The sequence below is a fragment of the Numenius arquata genome, chromosome Z (assembly GCF_964106895.1).
Source record: "Numenius arquata chromosome Z, bNumArq3.hap1.1, whole genome shotgun sequence".
Lineage (NCBI taxonomy): Eukaryota > Metazoa > Chordata > Aves > Charadriiformes > Scolopacidae > Numenius > Numenius arquata.
In genome coordinates this window covers 35,951,209-35,964,345 of record NC_133616.1, presented here as the reverse complement: position 1 = coordinate 35,964,345, position 13,137 = coordinate 35,951,209, and the positions used below count along the sequence as shown (strand labels likewise).

Sequence of the window (13,137 nt, the reverse complement as noted above, 5' to 3'; positions counted from 1 at the left end):
TTTGATATTGCTCTTAAATGCATCCATTGAATTAGCATTGCCTGTGGTTTTATGTATGCTACTTTTGTTCCAACTTGTGTTTGGATTTCTCAGCAAAAAAAATAATAAAAAAAATCCTATGTGGCTGTGGTCTTAAACAACAGAAACAGTGGAATTCAGCACAGCTCTGAATATGGGACTGTTTGGAAAAGTATCACTGGCTCATCTATCAACTGTTAAATTAGCAGAAGAGTTCTCAGGAGGTGATCATGGAATTACTACTACTGTAGCTTTCTATATTTCCTCTGTTTTACTGTCCTTGGGCTTATCACTTCAGAGCCTTCTTCCACCACACTGTGTCCCATCCACTTCTAAATATATCTCCTAAAACATTCAATATGTGTTTACTAATTGTGATCAGGCTAAAATTCAAGTGCTGTGCTTGTGGGACTTTTTTTTTATCAGAAGCCATATTTAAGTGATGACACACAGTAATTTGTTCATTCTTCTGTCAGTGTAATTTACAAGGCAACGACAGATAAACATAGCTATACAAGATTCATTTACAGTGACACAATGGCAGATACACAGAGCAGAACCCTGCCTATGAGATAAAGTGGACTGAGTGACTTATGCAGTAATTAGGGGATAATTGTCATTAACCTCGCAAACAGTAGTTTACCCATATTGTTTAAAAGGCTCCAGGATGCATAATGACAAGGTAATCTGTCAAAGCGCTAGGGGGAAATATTAATAAGATTTGTGCAAGCCTGGATAGAAAATATGCAGAAAGCGGCCACATTAAGCTAATTGGTGGATGAATATACACTTGTAAAAGTGCTTCTAATGGCACGTTTGCTGCTCTCCAAATGACTACTGTTAATGTGGAGAAGTGGGCTGCCTAGAAAGTCAGGACTGCTGGGACAAGAGGGTATTAAGACATGCAGGCACAGTTATTATTACTTTGTACACTGTAATATAATTTCCCCCACTTTCTTTTGCATTTCAGTGCCTCTAATATGTGCAAACAGATAGTTCACTTAATGTACCACAGCATTTTTATATTCCAGTGACCTTTGCCTTTTTAGTGTGACTTCTGCACCCTGCTGCCTCCCTTTTGCATCACGTTGCCACCTATGACAAACCTGGGGGGTTTTGGTGTAAATTTTTTAGGTAAACAATCAAAGGCAAAAGGCCTCATTAAGATTGCGTTGTATATATTGAAAGCAATAATGCATGGTCCCCTAATGAATACTAAAGATGGAAATCAATCTCCTGGTTTTGCTGCCATTCATATACCCAGCATATAGTACAGCTGAATCCCCTTATTGAGGCACAGTTTGGGTTCAATCAGAAAACTAACCATGTAATGAAATCCAATTTATGTGTGTAACTTATTGACACTTTGACTCCAGTGTTTTTGTCCTTGGGCAACTTCGAAATTCCTTACAATGCCCCTGGTTAGGCAAATTTCTTACTGACTTCTTTGGAAGTTTTACTTACAAGCCTGGGAAGACTCAGCTTTTTTTTTTTTTTTTTTTTGCTTCTATTTTCCAGTTGGGGTTATGGCTTTAGTCAATTTAGATTTAAAGTGAGGAAAGGACCATCTGATAATCTGATTTGACTAGACTGTTAGGTGTTTTGCGCTGCTTTTGGTGCGCTCCATGTTTGACGGAGCAAGGATGTCAGACAAGATTTGCTTGTATTATCACATTGTGCGTTGTGGAAGGTCTTGGCTGAAGAGAGACTGAGTGTCTCCTGTGGCTGTGTGTATTGCAAATACAGTACCTCATCAGTGCCCATTGTGAATATTTCCTGTTTCTCATAAAAATTATGTGTCATTCTTTCAGTGTTGGTGAAACTGAGGCTCAGAAAGAGAGTCTTACTAAATTTATTGAATTTATTGAAGTAGCTTACTAAATTTATTGAAAGACTGCCATAGCATAGAAAACGTAACTTTACTTTTCAGTGGGTTATGCAGCACTGACTCCAAACAGTAAAACCACAAGTGGTTTCATGGACTAATAGAATCAAGGCAAATTTTCTTACATGGCACACCGAAATGGGCAACTATATATGAAAAAATTGGTGAAAATGAGGATGAAAATCATTCATTGCGATGGTTATGTACATGCTGTGTATTTCCTACCCACTTACATACAAAATTGTGTTGTAAAGTTTATTTATAGCTGGAATTATTTCAGTGGTTTGCCATGTTTCTGTCTCTGTTTACATCCTATCCTGAAAAGTCCCCATGGCACCTCATACAGTCTAAAATATTTGCCTTCATGCACTGTGTGCTTGGTGGTTTGATTGCCCCTAGGACCCATGTTTGCCTAAGGGCAAACACTCTGTTACTTGCCACAAGTTAGTGGCAAAGCTTCTTCAGAGACATTTCAATGAATTTTCCACTCTCACAAGGTGTAGAGAAGTAAAGGTATCAAAATACTCCTCTATGCTTGATAGTCCGAGGTTATGGATTTCAAAGCTGTTTAAAGGATTTGAATACTCAATTTCTATAAAATCTTGACATTCTACCATTTGATGAGTGTGAGAAAAAATGCCTCATCTTTACTGTGCATTAAAAATGTTATTGTGACCAGATACCATACAGCCTATGGTTACCTCACATTAATTCATTTAGGAAAGTCTTTAGAAATCTTTTGAAAGTCTCAACTAGAACTGATGGAAAAGGAAGTAATTGTTTGCATTTGAAATTTTGTGCAGTTCTTGGCAGAGAGGGGCAAAATACTTGGGAAGTGGCACTGCTATTTCAAAATAAATGTCAAATAATGAGATAATGACAAAAAGATTACTTTGGATCTTCCTAAAGCTGCTGAATTAATGTGTATCCATGCTAACAGGAGCTCAACAGTTATCATTTAGTGAGAAATTTTGCCATTTAATAGTTGTCACCAACATAACAGCTGTAACTCAAAGCAAGTTTTTTTGACATCATAGGAGTTATACCACTGTAAAACTAGTAAATGCAAGAAGAATATCAGGCTCTGGCTGTGCTTAGATTCTTTTCTTCCAAGTGTGGACAGAGGTTTACTGTGAAAAATCTTGTCAAGCACCGAATTGTAAAGAGTCTTGATGTAGTTGCTATGATTAAATGAAGCTTGAACTGCTGTGATTAAATACATTGTAACCCCACAGTGATCTATCATAGTTTTAAAGATAAATATGCTGTATGCAGTGTTATTCAGAAAAAAATAAGAAAAAAAAATCATAATCTTGTGAATTATACATTCTTATCTTGTCCATAATCAAGAGCATTCCATAACAAAGTGAATATTTTATCAAAAGTCAAACAATGTGTTTTAAAAATCAGAAGCAGCATTTAAAACTAGTGCTGTTGCATCCTAATAGTTTTACTGGAGCTGCAGAGGTGAATACACTTTCATGAAGAACAAGGAAGAGTTAAAATTAATGTTTCTTTTTTGAAAACAGTAAGAGACTCTCTCCTCTACCCCCAGTTCACATGGATGCTTTATAGTTGGCATTTGACAGTGTCATCATCTTTCAGGGCAATGCTTTCAAATGTAATTTAAGGTTGGCGAACTTGAAAAATCCAAAGGCATTCTGCAATTGGGGTGCCCTAGGAGGAAGTTCAGTCCCTGAAAGGAGTCATGCGACTCCCAAAAGGAGTCATCCGTACTCCCTGCAAATTAGTCCAGAACCAGCACTCCAGCAGGTTGCTTGTGCAGGGGTCTGTGCTGCTGGCATATGTCTTTGGGATGAGATATAAAACAGAGGACCTGCATACTTTTGGTCAGTAAAGACCCTGTAGGCCATTTAGCGAGAGCGTGGGTGGTTAACATCGGTGTCTTGGCTGGGTTTCAGCTGCGGTTATTGCATTCCACCTCCTTACGTTCCATCTGCAGTTTCAGCAGGACATGGTGTTCCTCACTTTCACTCCAAAACCATTGAGCAGTGCTCCTGTTCATCGTTACACAGTCACTGTACTCCACCATGGTGGTACGCCCCCGATATATGGTCGAACAGATTTGGCTCCACATCATGCTTCAGGGCTAAGTTATGTCAAAATTACTTTCCAGCCTGGTCAGTGGAATTACTCTGGATTTAAAGTGCAATTACTCCAGATCTAAAGTGCAGCCAGATTTGGTGTCTACAATATCAGTTAGTAAAGCTCGCAAAGGTCTTGGGGGGTCTTTTTGATCAAAATGCAAAGATTTTTGCTATTGAATGCATAAGGAGAAACCTGGAGTCTAAGGAGCAACCACTGTTATAAATTTGGCAAAAAAAAGAAGAGTAAATATAAGCATGCATATAACTAAAGAAAATCTCCTGCATGTTACTCTTCATTTGAATACATGCAGTCATTCTCAGTGATACTTTGGGGGAAGACAGGCTTCTTCTCTTCCCCCGCTGTAACATGCTGGTATCCTCATGCATACCCTGTGTCTTTGGGGCAAAGAAAACAAGTCCAACAGGTAGAAGGAAGGGGGTGTCAGAAGGGAAGAAGATCTATCACTTTTGATTTTTCTAGCAGAGTGGAGGCTGCAGTGCAGCCAAAAGATAAAGATTTCCGTTATTGACTGAGAACTTGGTAGCACTGCACTGTGTTTGTTACTGGTGCAGCAATATAACTCAAGGAAAGGACTGCTGACACTTAAACATGAGTTTGTTTTCATATGGTTTCAGTTGGTGAAGGGGGGCTGGTGGGAGGTGGATGAGAAGTGACGGATGAGGGGGAAAAAAATTTAACCATGGCTCTTTGCAGGCTGGGTGTGTTAAATCTCATATCAGTTGCAGATGTATCTTCATGGTGAGCAAGCATGCACACCTTTTCTTCATGTTTACAGGAGCAAAGGTGAGTTAGGTTCAGTATAGCAAAAACACCTATCAAGAAAATGAGTATGTGACTGTATGTGTGAGTGTACATTTCTATGGAAAACTAGATATAGGGCTTACTTCAGTCCTACTAAGGTCAGCATGAGTTAGCCAAAATCAGCAAGAAGTGTTGCACATTGCCCCATCTGTACTAACGTGAGTCGGTGTGCTGCACACTTTTGGTAACTTTAACCCCGGGAGTAGTAGGACTACCCATAGTGTAACAGCTTGAAATTTAATTGGGAAGCAAAGAGATGCTCCTGGGAAATTCAGCCAAACAAAAACAACAAACCCTAAATCATGGAAATTATGTAGGCTTTTCTTTATTAGAAACAAATGTTGATTTTTTTTTTTTCTGTCTACACCCTAATTAAAACCATCCTCTGCAATTATAGTATGACCACATGAATATCTTTCAGTCTGCTTTTCAACTCTTACAGCTGCACTCAAAATGTTTCTTTGAGATCATCTAGGAAATGTATAGCTCTTTAAGAAAGTCTTATAGAAGAAAGATTTGCCATAAACACTAGGCTTGCCTAATTATTTTGTCAAACGTATCTATGTAAGATTTTGTAACATAGATACTTAGATAATATGCATCAAAAGCAGCAGTTAATGGTGCATATGCAAACTTGCTAAAATACGAAAGCTAGCTATGTGTCTTTCTATATAACTTCGAGTGGTTCTTGGAAGTTATCACAGTAGTGCCCAAAAATAATCCTTGAGTGCTTCCCAGAACGTAAGGCTTGTTTAAGAAGCAATTTTAACTTTTTTTTAAACCGTTCTATTAATCTCAACTCTTGTATAATCTTCTCTCACTATGTAGTCAGCCAGGTGTATATGTATATTTCACCTATGCCAAGAAGTTAACTGGTGAGATAAAAATGGACCTGCGAAAAGTCTGTGGTGTGTATGTGTATGTACATACACGTGTCTGTGTGTGTAGACATACAAAATTACCTGCAGGTAACGCAGGCACAAGAGCCTGTGGAGCTTCTCACACAAAGTAAGAGTTTAAAATAACTGATTTCATAACAAAAGTTCAAATTTTACAGTGTACGTTCACATTGTATGTTTGTGTAGACTGTCCTTATTTTCTAGATAGGCAGTTTTTAAATCGGGAGGTTTTAAAGAGGAATTGAAAGATTGAAATTTGAACAGTCTAAAGGCCCTCAAGAAATGAAGACTCACCACAATCCTCCCCAGTTAGGCTCCCAAAAATTAAAGTGATCTTTTTGTCCATCTTCTGTTGTAGCCTGTTTTTATCATCCAAGATAATCATCTTGACACCCATCACTTGTTTTATCTGACCCAGAAGTTTAAGACAAGATGTACTCTAACATCTTGACACATCTCTTCCTAACATATGGTCAGCAACAATCAGGAGGCAGGTTCAGGGTATTAACCATGACATTACTTTATAGATCTAATGTAGTATATGTGTATGCTAATCCATATCTATACAAATAATAGTCAAGCATGTGCTTAGAGTTAGAAAAAGATTCAAGATTATGTCTTGTATCCTTGGAGGTTAATTTAATATGATTTAGAGATTAAAATATTTTCTCCATCTGAAATTTTGGGACAGCCACCCGCACATATAAAAGAAAATAAAAATCGAAACAAGGCTGGCTGGGCAAAGAAGGGAGAACATCACTGTATGCTCTACGGGTTGAGCTTACTTGTCTACTGCCTGGCTTAGAGCTGTAAGCGTGCACTGGTATCTCTATACTCACTGACTTCCTTGTACACATTGTCACAGGAGGCTTAGCTTAATCAGTTGTGAGCTGAAAAAGTAATATAAATTGGAACCTTTTGTCATGAAATATTTAAATGTGGATATGATTTAATGGCTTTGGGGAGAAAATTTAGCGTGAGAGATTGTAAGAAACAAGAAATCGATTACATGTAAGAAAGGACTTGAACCTCTAATCAAGTATTACTGTATACAGAGAGATCCCTAGCTAGTTATAGCTTAATTCAAAAGGGATAATGGTTAGATTTTTTGTTAATTTTAAGTTTTATCAAAAAATGACATTCCTATTCGCTCTTTATCTAGTTTTGCATAATACAATGATTTATGGAAAGCCATTGCTGTGTAAATATTGAAGCATATGCTACGCAGTATCCATAAGTAGTGTGTTTTCTATGAAATATAGGCATTTGTGCAATTTTTCTTCACTTTTGCTGGGGGAAAATAGCCAAACAACTTCTTGCTGAAAATTTACAAGATATGGCTTGATATAATTAGTAGGAGTAGGCAAGGATCATTTAAGAGCAGCATTCTGATTCCCTGCTGTTTCTATGGCAGCCACGCTTCCCTCATGGCAATCACACCCTTCATGGAATCACGGAATCATGGAATTGTCAGAGTTGGAAGGGACCTCTAGAAATCATCTAGTCCAACTCCCCTGCTAAAGCAGGTTGCCTAGAGCACATTACTCAGGACTGCATCCAGGTGGGTCTTGAAAATCTCCAGAGAAGGGGACTCCATGACCTCCCTGGGCAGCCTGTTCCAGTGCTCTGTCACCCTCACCATAAAGAAGTTCTTCCTCATATTTGAATGGAACCTCCTATGTTCCAGCTTGCGCCCGTTGCCCCTCGTCCTGTCACTGGGAACCACTGAAAAGAGTCCGGCTCCCTCCTCCTTCAACCCACCCTTTAGGTACTTGTAAACATAGATAAGGTCTCCCCTCAGCCTTCTCTTCTCCAGGCTAAAGAGTTCCAGCTCTTTCAGCCTTTCCTCATAAGGGAGGTGCTCTAATCCCTTAATCATCTTTGTTGCCCTATGCTGGACTCTCCAGTAGTTCCCTGTCTCTCTTGAACTGGGGAGCCCAGAACTGGACACAGTATTCCAGTTGTGGCCTCACCAGTGCAGAGTAGAGGGGGAGAATGACCTCCCTCGACCTACTGGCCACACTCTTCCCTATGCAGCCAAGGATTCCATTGGCCCTCTTGGCAACAAGGGCACATTGTTACCTTGACTGCCAGTTCCTGTGATCAGTGGGACTTAGCAGCTGCTGAAGGTCTGGCCCTCCTCGTTGCAAAGCCTTAGGCTAAATGAAACAAAGGGTGGTGGCATCTCATTGGGAGGTAGCTCATGTAGCCAACTGCCAGCTTCTCCCAGTTACACTGTGGAATAACTACCCAAAAGCATACTGGGAGCCCTCGCATTGAGACGATGCCTGCCTGTTGTGTGCCCGCAAAGAGCTGGGTGTGCGCTGCCACTGGGTGAGGGCCTGTGTGACACCACCTTCTGCTTACGTGTGGGAATCTATGACGGGAGGGATCTGTACCTACTATTCTAGTGAGTTATTGTCCTGCTGGCTGTATTTAATTTTTATTTACTTAAATATCCATTTTTGTAAAGCATCCATCTGTTACATAAGCCTGTGAATGATTTACAAATTAAAGCAAAAACAAAACAAATTACCACCAGTAGTACATTGCAAAGCAGCCTGCAGCTGGCTGCAGACAAGAATCCTAATTCAATACATGTAGGTAGTGTAAATTAGATGATGTTATTTGCATCTTCAAACAATGCAAATTACAATCAGAAAGAATTAATACTTGTGGCTTGGAATTAGAAATGTGTGTGTATAGATTGGGTCAGAGGCCTAGAGACCAAAATCTAAACTGAGTCTGGTTTTGCAGTTCCAGGTAGGGATTACTCAAATGTAGAACAGGTATGGCTAGCAGGAAGCTGTGGGAGAAGCAGATGTAAGAAGCTTTAAGTCACCCTCGTGGGGAGAGTAGCCAAAGTTAGTTGGATGGGGAAAAAAAAAATAATCTTAGAGCTTTAAAATGTGAACCTGTCCTCTAATGGTTTGTGGTGGTAGTGGTTTTTCCCTCGCTCTGTTTGCCCCATTTTGATTTTGTTTTGTTTCACTTTGTTTTGTTGTTGGGTAGGTTTTTTGATGGATGATTTCTACTATCTAGTAAACTGCCTGTAAACTACTGCTCCATCAGACAGGTAGAACTGTCAGGGAGCAGAAATTAGAGATGTCCACAGCGCTTTAAGGTGTTCAAAGGTGGGGACATATCCTGACTAATGCTGCAAACCAGGACCAGCATCTGCATCATGGTGTTTCCTTCACTGTGTAAATACGTGCTGAACATTTTCTACCTAGAGATGGTTTCTGGGGTTTTCCATCTGGGTTAGATGGGTAAGGCTTTCCGTAACTAATTGCTGTGGGGGTTTCATAGTGTTGTAAGGTTTGATTGTGAATGGTCATGCGTGGAGCCTTTCTAAAGGCTTACGGTCACGTCTAATGCTCTACAGTCACATCTTTACTGAAACATACATGGCATTGACCTTCTTTGTTAACTTTGTTTCCAGAGAGGTCACATAGATGAGAACTAAAATAATAAAACTAACCGTAATCAAATAAATATATGCTTTACTATTTGGGGCAAACTGCATTAGTCAATCCTCTGAAGACAATAAAATAAATAAATAAACAAGACCGGGGGATGAGGGGTGGGAAGGGGTCGGGGGGCGGGAGGGGGTATTTGCAGGCTTCATAATCAAACAAGAGCTAGTGGTTTTTGCAATAGTGTGTATTCCAAAGTGTTCAGATGAGGTTCTGAAGCTAAGATTCAAGATTTTAAAAAATCAGAGACAGTACAGAGGAGTATCTTGCAAGGCTTTCAAACTGTTTAATGTATGAGGAAGCACTCGAATAATTCTGGTTTGATGGCTTGAAACAGTGCTTGTTGGGCATAGTTACTGTGCTGATGTTATGTCCAGCATTTGCCCCAAAAGAAAGATGCCAATAAAATGATGTATTCATTATATAAGTATTTTAATATGTTTTTATCAATACATGCTGGAATGGATTGCCTGACATTACATTGCAGAATTTTTAAGTCCTACCTTCAGGCAAATCTCATGCTTACTAGCAAAAATGAAAGTGTGAAATGCTTTTTAATGTATATTTAACAACAGATAGTCTAGTGATTACTGATGTGTATTCTCTCTGGATTTTTCCCTTGCTATCAGAAGGCAATGTTAAGAGACAACATTTTTACACATTTATGCTATCTACATCCATCAGATGCTTACTTTTTACATTTTTTTAACTGTCATTTATAACAAGACTGCAAAAAAGTAATCTCTTAAACCATACCAAGATTGCAAGCTTACAATCAATTGCCAGTAACAGTCCAGTTACGCTTAAAAACAGTGTCCCAATTTCTGTCTTCTGATGCAAGTTTATTTCACTATTTTCAGTATTGTTTTTCAGTATTGCTATCATGGGGAAAAAAAATAAAAATACGAGTAAGGTACAAGTATTATGTGCTATTTTTAAGTCTTTTTGCCTTGCATCAAAATTTCTTGTGAGGTGGCCTATGGGTGACTTCAGTCTTACGTCTGCTTATATTTAAGAAGCAAATCTATCAAGTGCATTTATTTAGCTCTTTCTTATAGGGTCACCATTTAATAGCAATTAAGGTACAATTTTCTGTATTTTACAATGGAGTGCACAGCAACAGTTCAAGTTTTACACTAATGTATACTAAACAGTAGCATTGTACATAGATCACTGTTGTTAAAATAAAAGTACTGAAAGCATTTTAGATCACAGAGCCCTGTGGTCTACATTTTGTTTGCTCTGCCATCATAAACTCAATCCGTTTCTCTGACTGTGACTCTAATTACTATTTTTGCATGGCTGGAAAGTTTGCGTTTTTTGGTCAAGTTCTATTAATGCTGTTTGCATGTTGTTTTTTGAGCTTAGTGTTTCATGTTCAGGCAGCAGAGCACCTTCTGTTGAATTCAATAATTATGCAGAATCAATAAGTTTTTTCTTTGTGTTTGTCTTTGTTGTTTCTTTGATATGGCCTCTAGGATGCTGCAGGCAAGGTGCTGGACCGCTGGGCCATCATGTCCAGGGAAGAAGAGATCATTACCCTTCAGCAGTTCCTGAGATTTGGAGAAACCAAATCCATTGTGGAGCTGATGGCAATTCAAGAAAAAGAAGGGCAGGCTGTGGCTGTGCCATCTTCAAAGACAGATTCAGATATAAGGACTTTTATTGAAAGCAATAATCGCACCAGGAGCCCAAGTCTCCTTGCTCACCTGGAGAATAGCAACCCTTCCAGCATTCATCATTTTGAAAACATCCCAAATAGCCTTGCATTCCTGCTTCCATTCCAGTACATAAATCCAGTCTCTGCTCCGCTGCTGGGGCTGCCTCCAAACGGCCTCCTGCTGGAACAGCCGGCAATGAGGCTCCGTGAACCAAGCCTTACGACCCAAAATGAATATAACGAGAGCAGTGAATCTGAAGTTTCCCCTACACCTTTCAAGAATGAGCAAGCATCCAGCAGGAATGCTTTGACCAGCATCACAAATGTTGAGCCTAAAACTGAGCCAGCCTGTGTCTCTCCTGTTCAGACGCCTACGCCTGTCAATGATTTATCAAAACCAGAACACACTAAAAGCTCGTTCCGCATTCACAGAATGAGGAGAATGGGGTCGGCCTCCAGGAAAGGAAGAGTGTTTTGTAATGCATGTGGCAAAACGTTTTATGACAAAGGTACTCTTAAAATCCACTACAATGCCGTTCACCTGAAAATCAAGCACCGGTGCACTATTGAGGGCTGCAACATGGTCTTCAGCTCTCTCAGAAGCCGCAATCGCCACAGTGCTAACCCCAATCCCCGCCTCCACATGCCTATGCTAAGAAATAACCGCGACAAAGATCTAATTCGTGCTACGTCAGGTGCTGCCACTCCAGTCATAGCAAGTACAAAGTCCAACCTAACTTTAACCAGCCCTGGGCGTCCACCGATGGGGTTTACCACTCCCCCTCTAGATCCTGTACTACAGAACCCTCTTCCCAGTCAACTGGTGTTCCCAGCTTTAAAGACTGTCCAACCTGTTCCTCCTTTTTACAGAAATTTACTTACTCCTGGAGAAATGGTGAGTCCTCCAACCTCACTCCCTACCAGTCCAATAATACCAGCAGTGAGTGGCATGGAACAACATCCCCCTCCTCCTTCAGAGTCATCATTACCGTCAGTGCTGATGCCCACCCCAGAGCCTAATGCTGACCTTGCCCCCAAGAAGAAGCCAAGGAAGTCGAGCATGCCAGTTAAAATTGAAAAGGAAGTTATTGATACTGCCGATGAGTTTGATGATGAGGACGAAGAGGTGAATGACAACAGCACGATGGTGAATGACATTGGTCATGACAATCACTGCCATTCCCAGGAGGAAATGAGCCCAGGCCTGTCTGTGAAAGACTTTTCCAAAAGTGACAGAAGCAGATGCATTTCCAGACCAGACATAAGAAGGGCAGACAGCATGACATCAGAAGACCAGGAGCACGAGAGAGACTATGAAAATGAGTCAGAGTCATCAGAGCCCAAATTGTGTGAGGAATCCATGGAAGGCGATGATCGCCTCCACGAACCTGGTGAAAAATCTATGATACACAGTGACAGACCAGATGAAAACCACAATGACTCTTCCAACCAGGATGTCATTAAAGTGAAGGAAGAGTATACAGACCCTACATATGATATGTTCTACATGAGCCAATATGGACTGTACAATGGAGGCAGTGCCAGTATGGCTGCCCTTCATGAAAGTTTCGCTTCTACATTCAACTACAGCAGCCCTCAGAAGTTCTCCCCAGAAGGGGAAATGTGCTCCAGCCCAGACCCTAAGATCTGCTATGTGTGCAAGAAAAGTTTCAAGAGTTCCTACAGTGTGAAGCTTCACTACAGAAACGTTCATTTAAAAGAGATGCATGTCTGCACAGTGGCTGGCTGTAACGCTGCGTTCCCATCACGGAGAAGCAGAGACAGGTCAGTAAATATTAATTGATTTTCTACATTATTAAATGTGTTGAATTATGTAAGAATAGGAAGTTAGGAAGAAATAGAGAGATGCACAGTAATGACAAGTGACAATTTTGTTCCCATGACACTGAGAGAGTTTTATCACTTTAAGATTTTCATTGTTGCTTGGCATTCAGAATAGTATATTTTGTGCCATTCTCTTAAGTGACTGGCTAGATAATAAATGTCATTATTCTTTCTGTGTGCCTGTGAACATGTGTATTGTACTTCTGTTTATAAGCTGCAGCTTTTATTACATTTATTTTCTTCTCCTTGCAGCTTTTAAAACAAGAAAAGCTTCTATTAAGTGTATGGTAAATTATACACAATAAAAATATGTTCATGGATGCATATCAAAACATAGAACTAGGAAGGAGGGGAAGGGGTGGATGGACAATTGGATGAATGGATGGAGAGAGAGAACGGAAGGACTGGAATAAAACAATGATT

At 39.9% G+C, this 13,137-nt stretch overlaps 1 protein-coding gene across 1 annotated transcript in view; it reads left to right on the top strand.

The window, feature by feature from the left end:
- The window catches only part of BNC2 (basonuclin zinc finger protein 2), a 235,648-nt gene that overhangs the window by 200,965 nt on the left and 21,546 nt on the right, over nt 1-13,137 (top strand). The window contains exon 4 of the mRNA XM_074166453.1: nt 10,688-12,654. Within this exon, the coding sequence (XP_074022554.1) occupies nt 10,688-12,654 (1,967 nt within the window). The remainder of the gene's footprint in view (nt 1-10,687; nt 12,655-13,137) is intronic.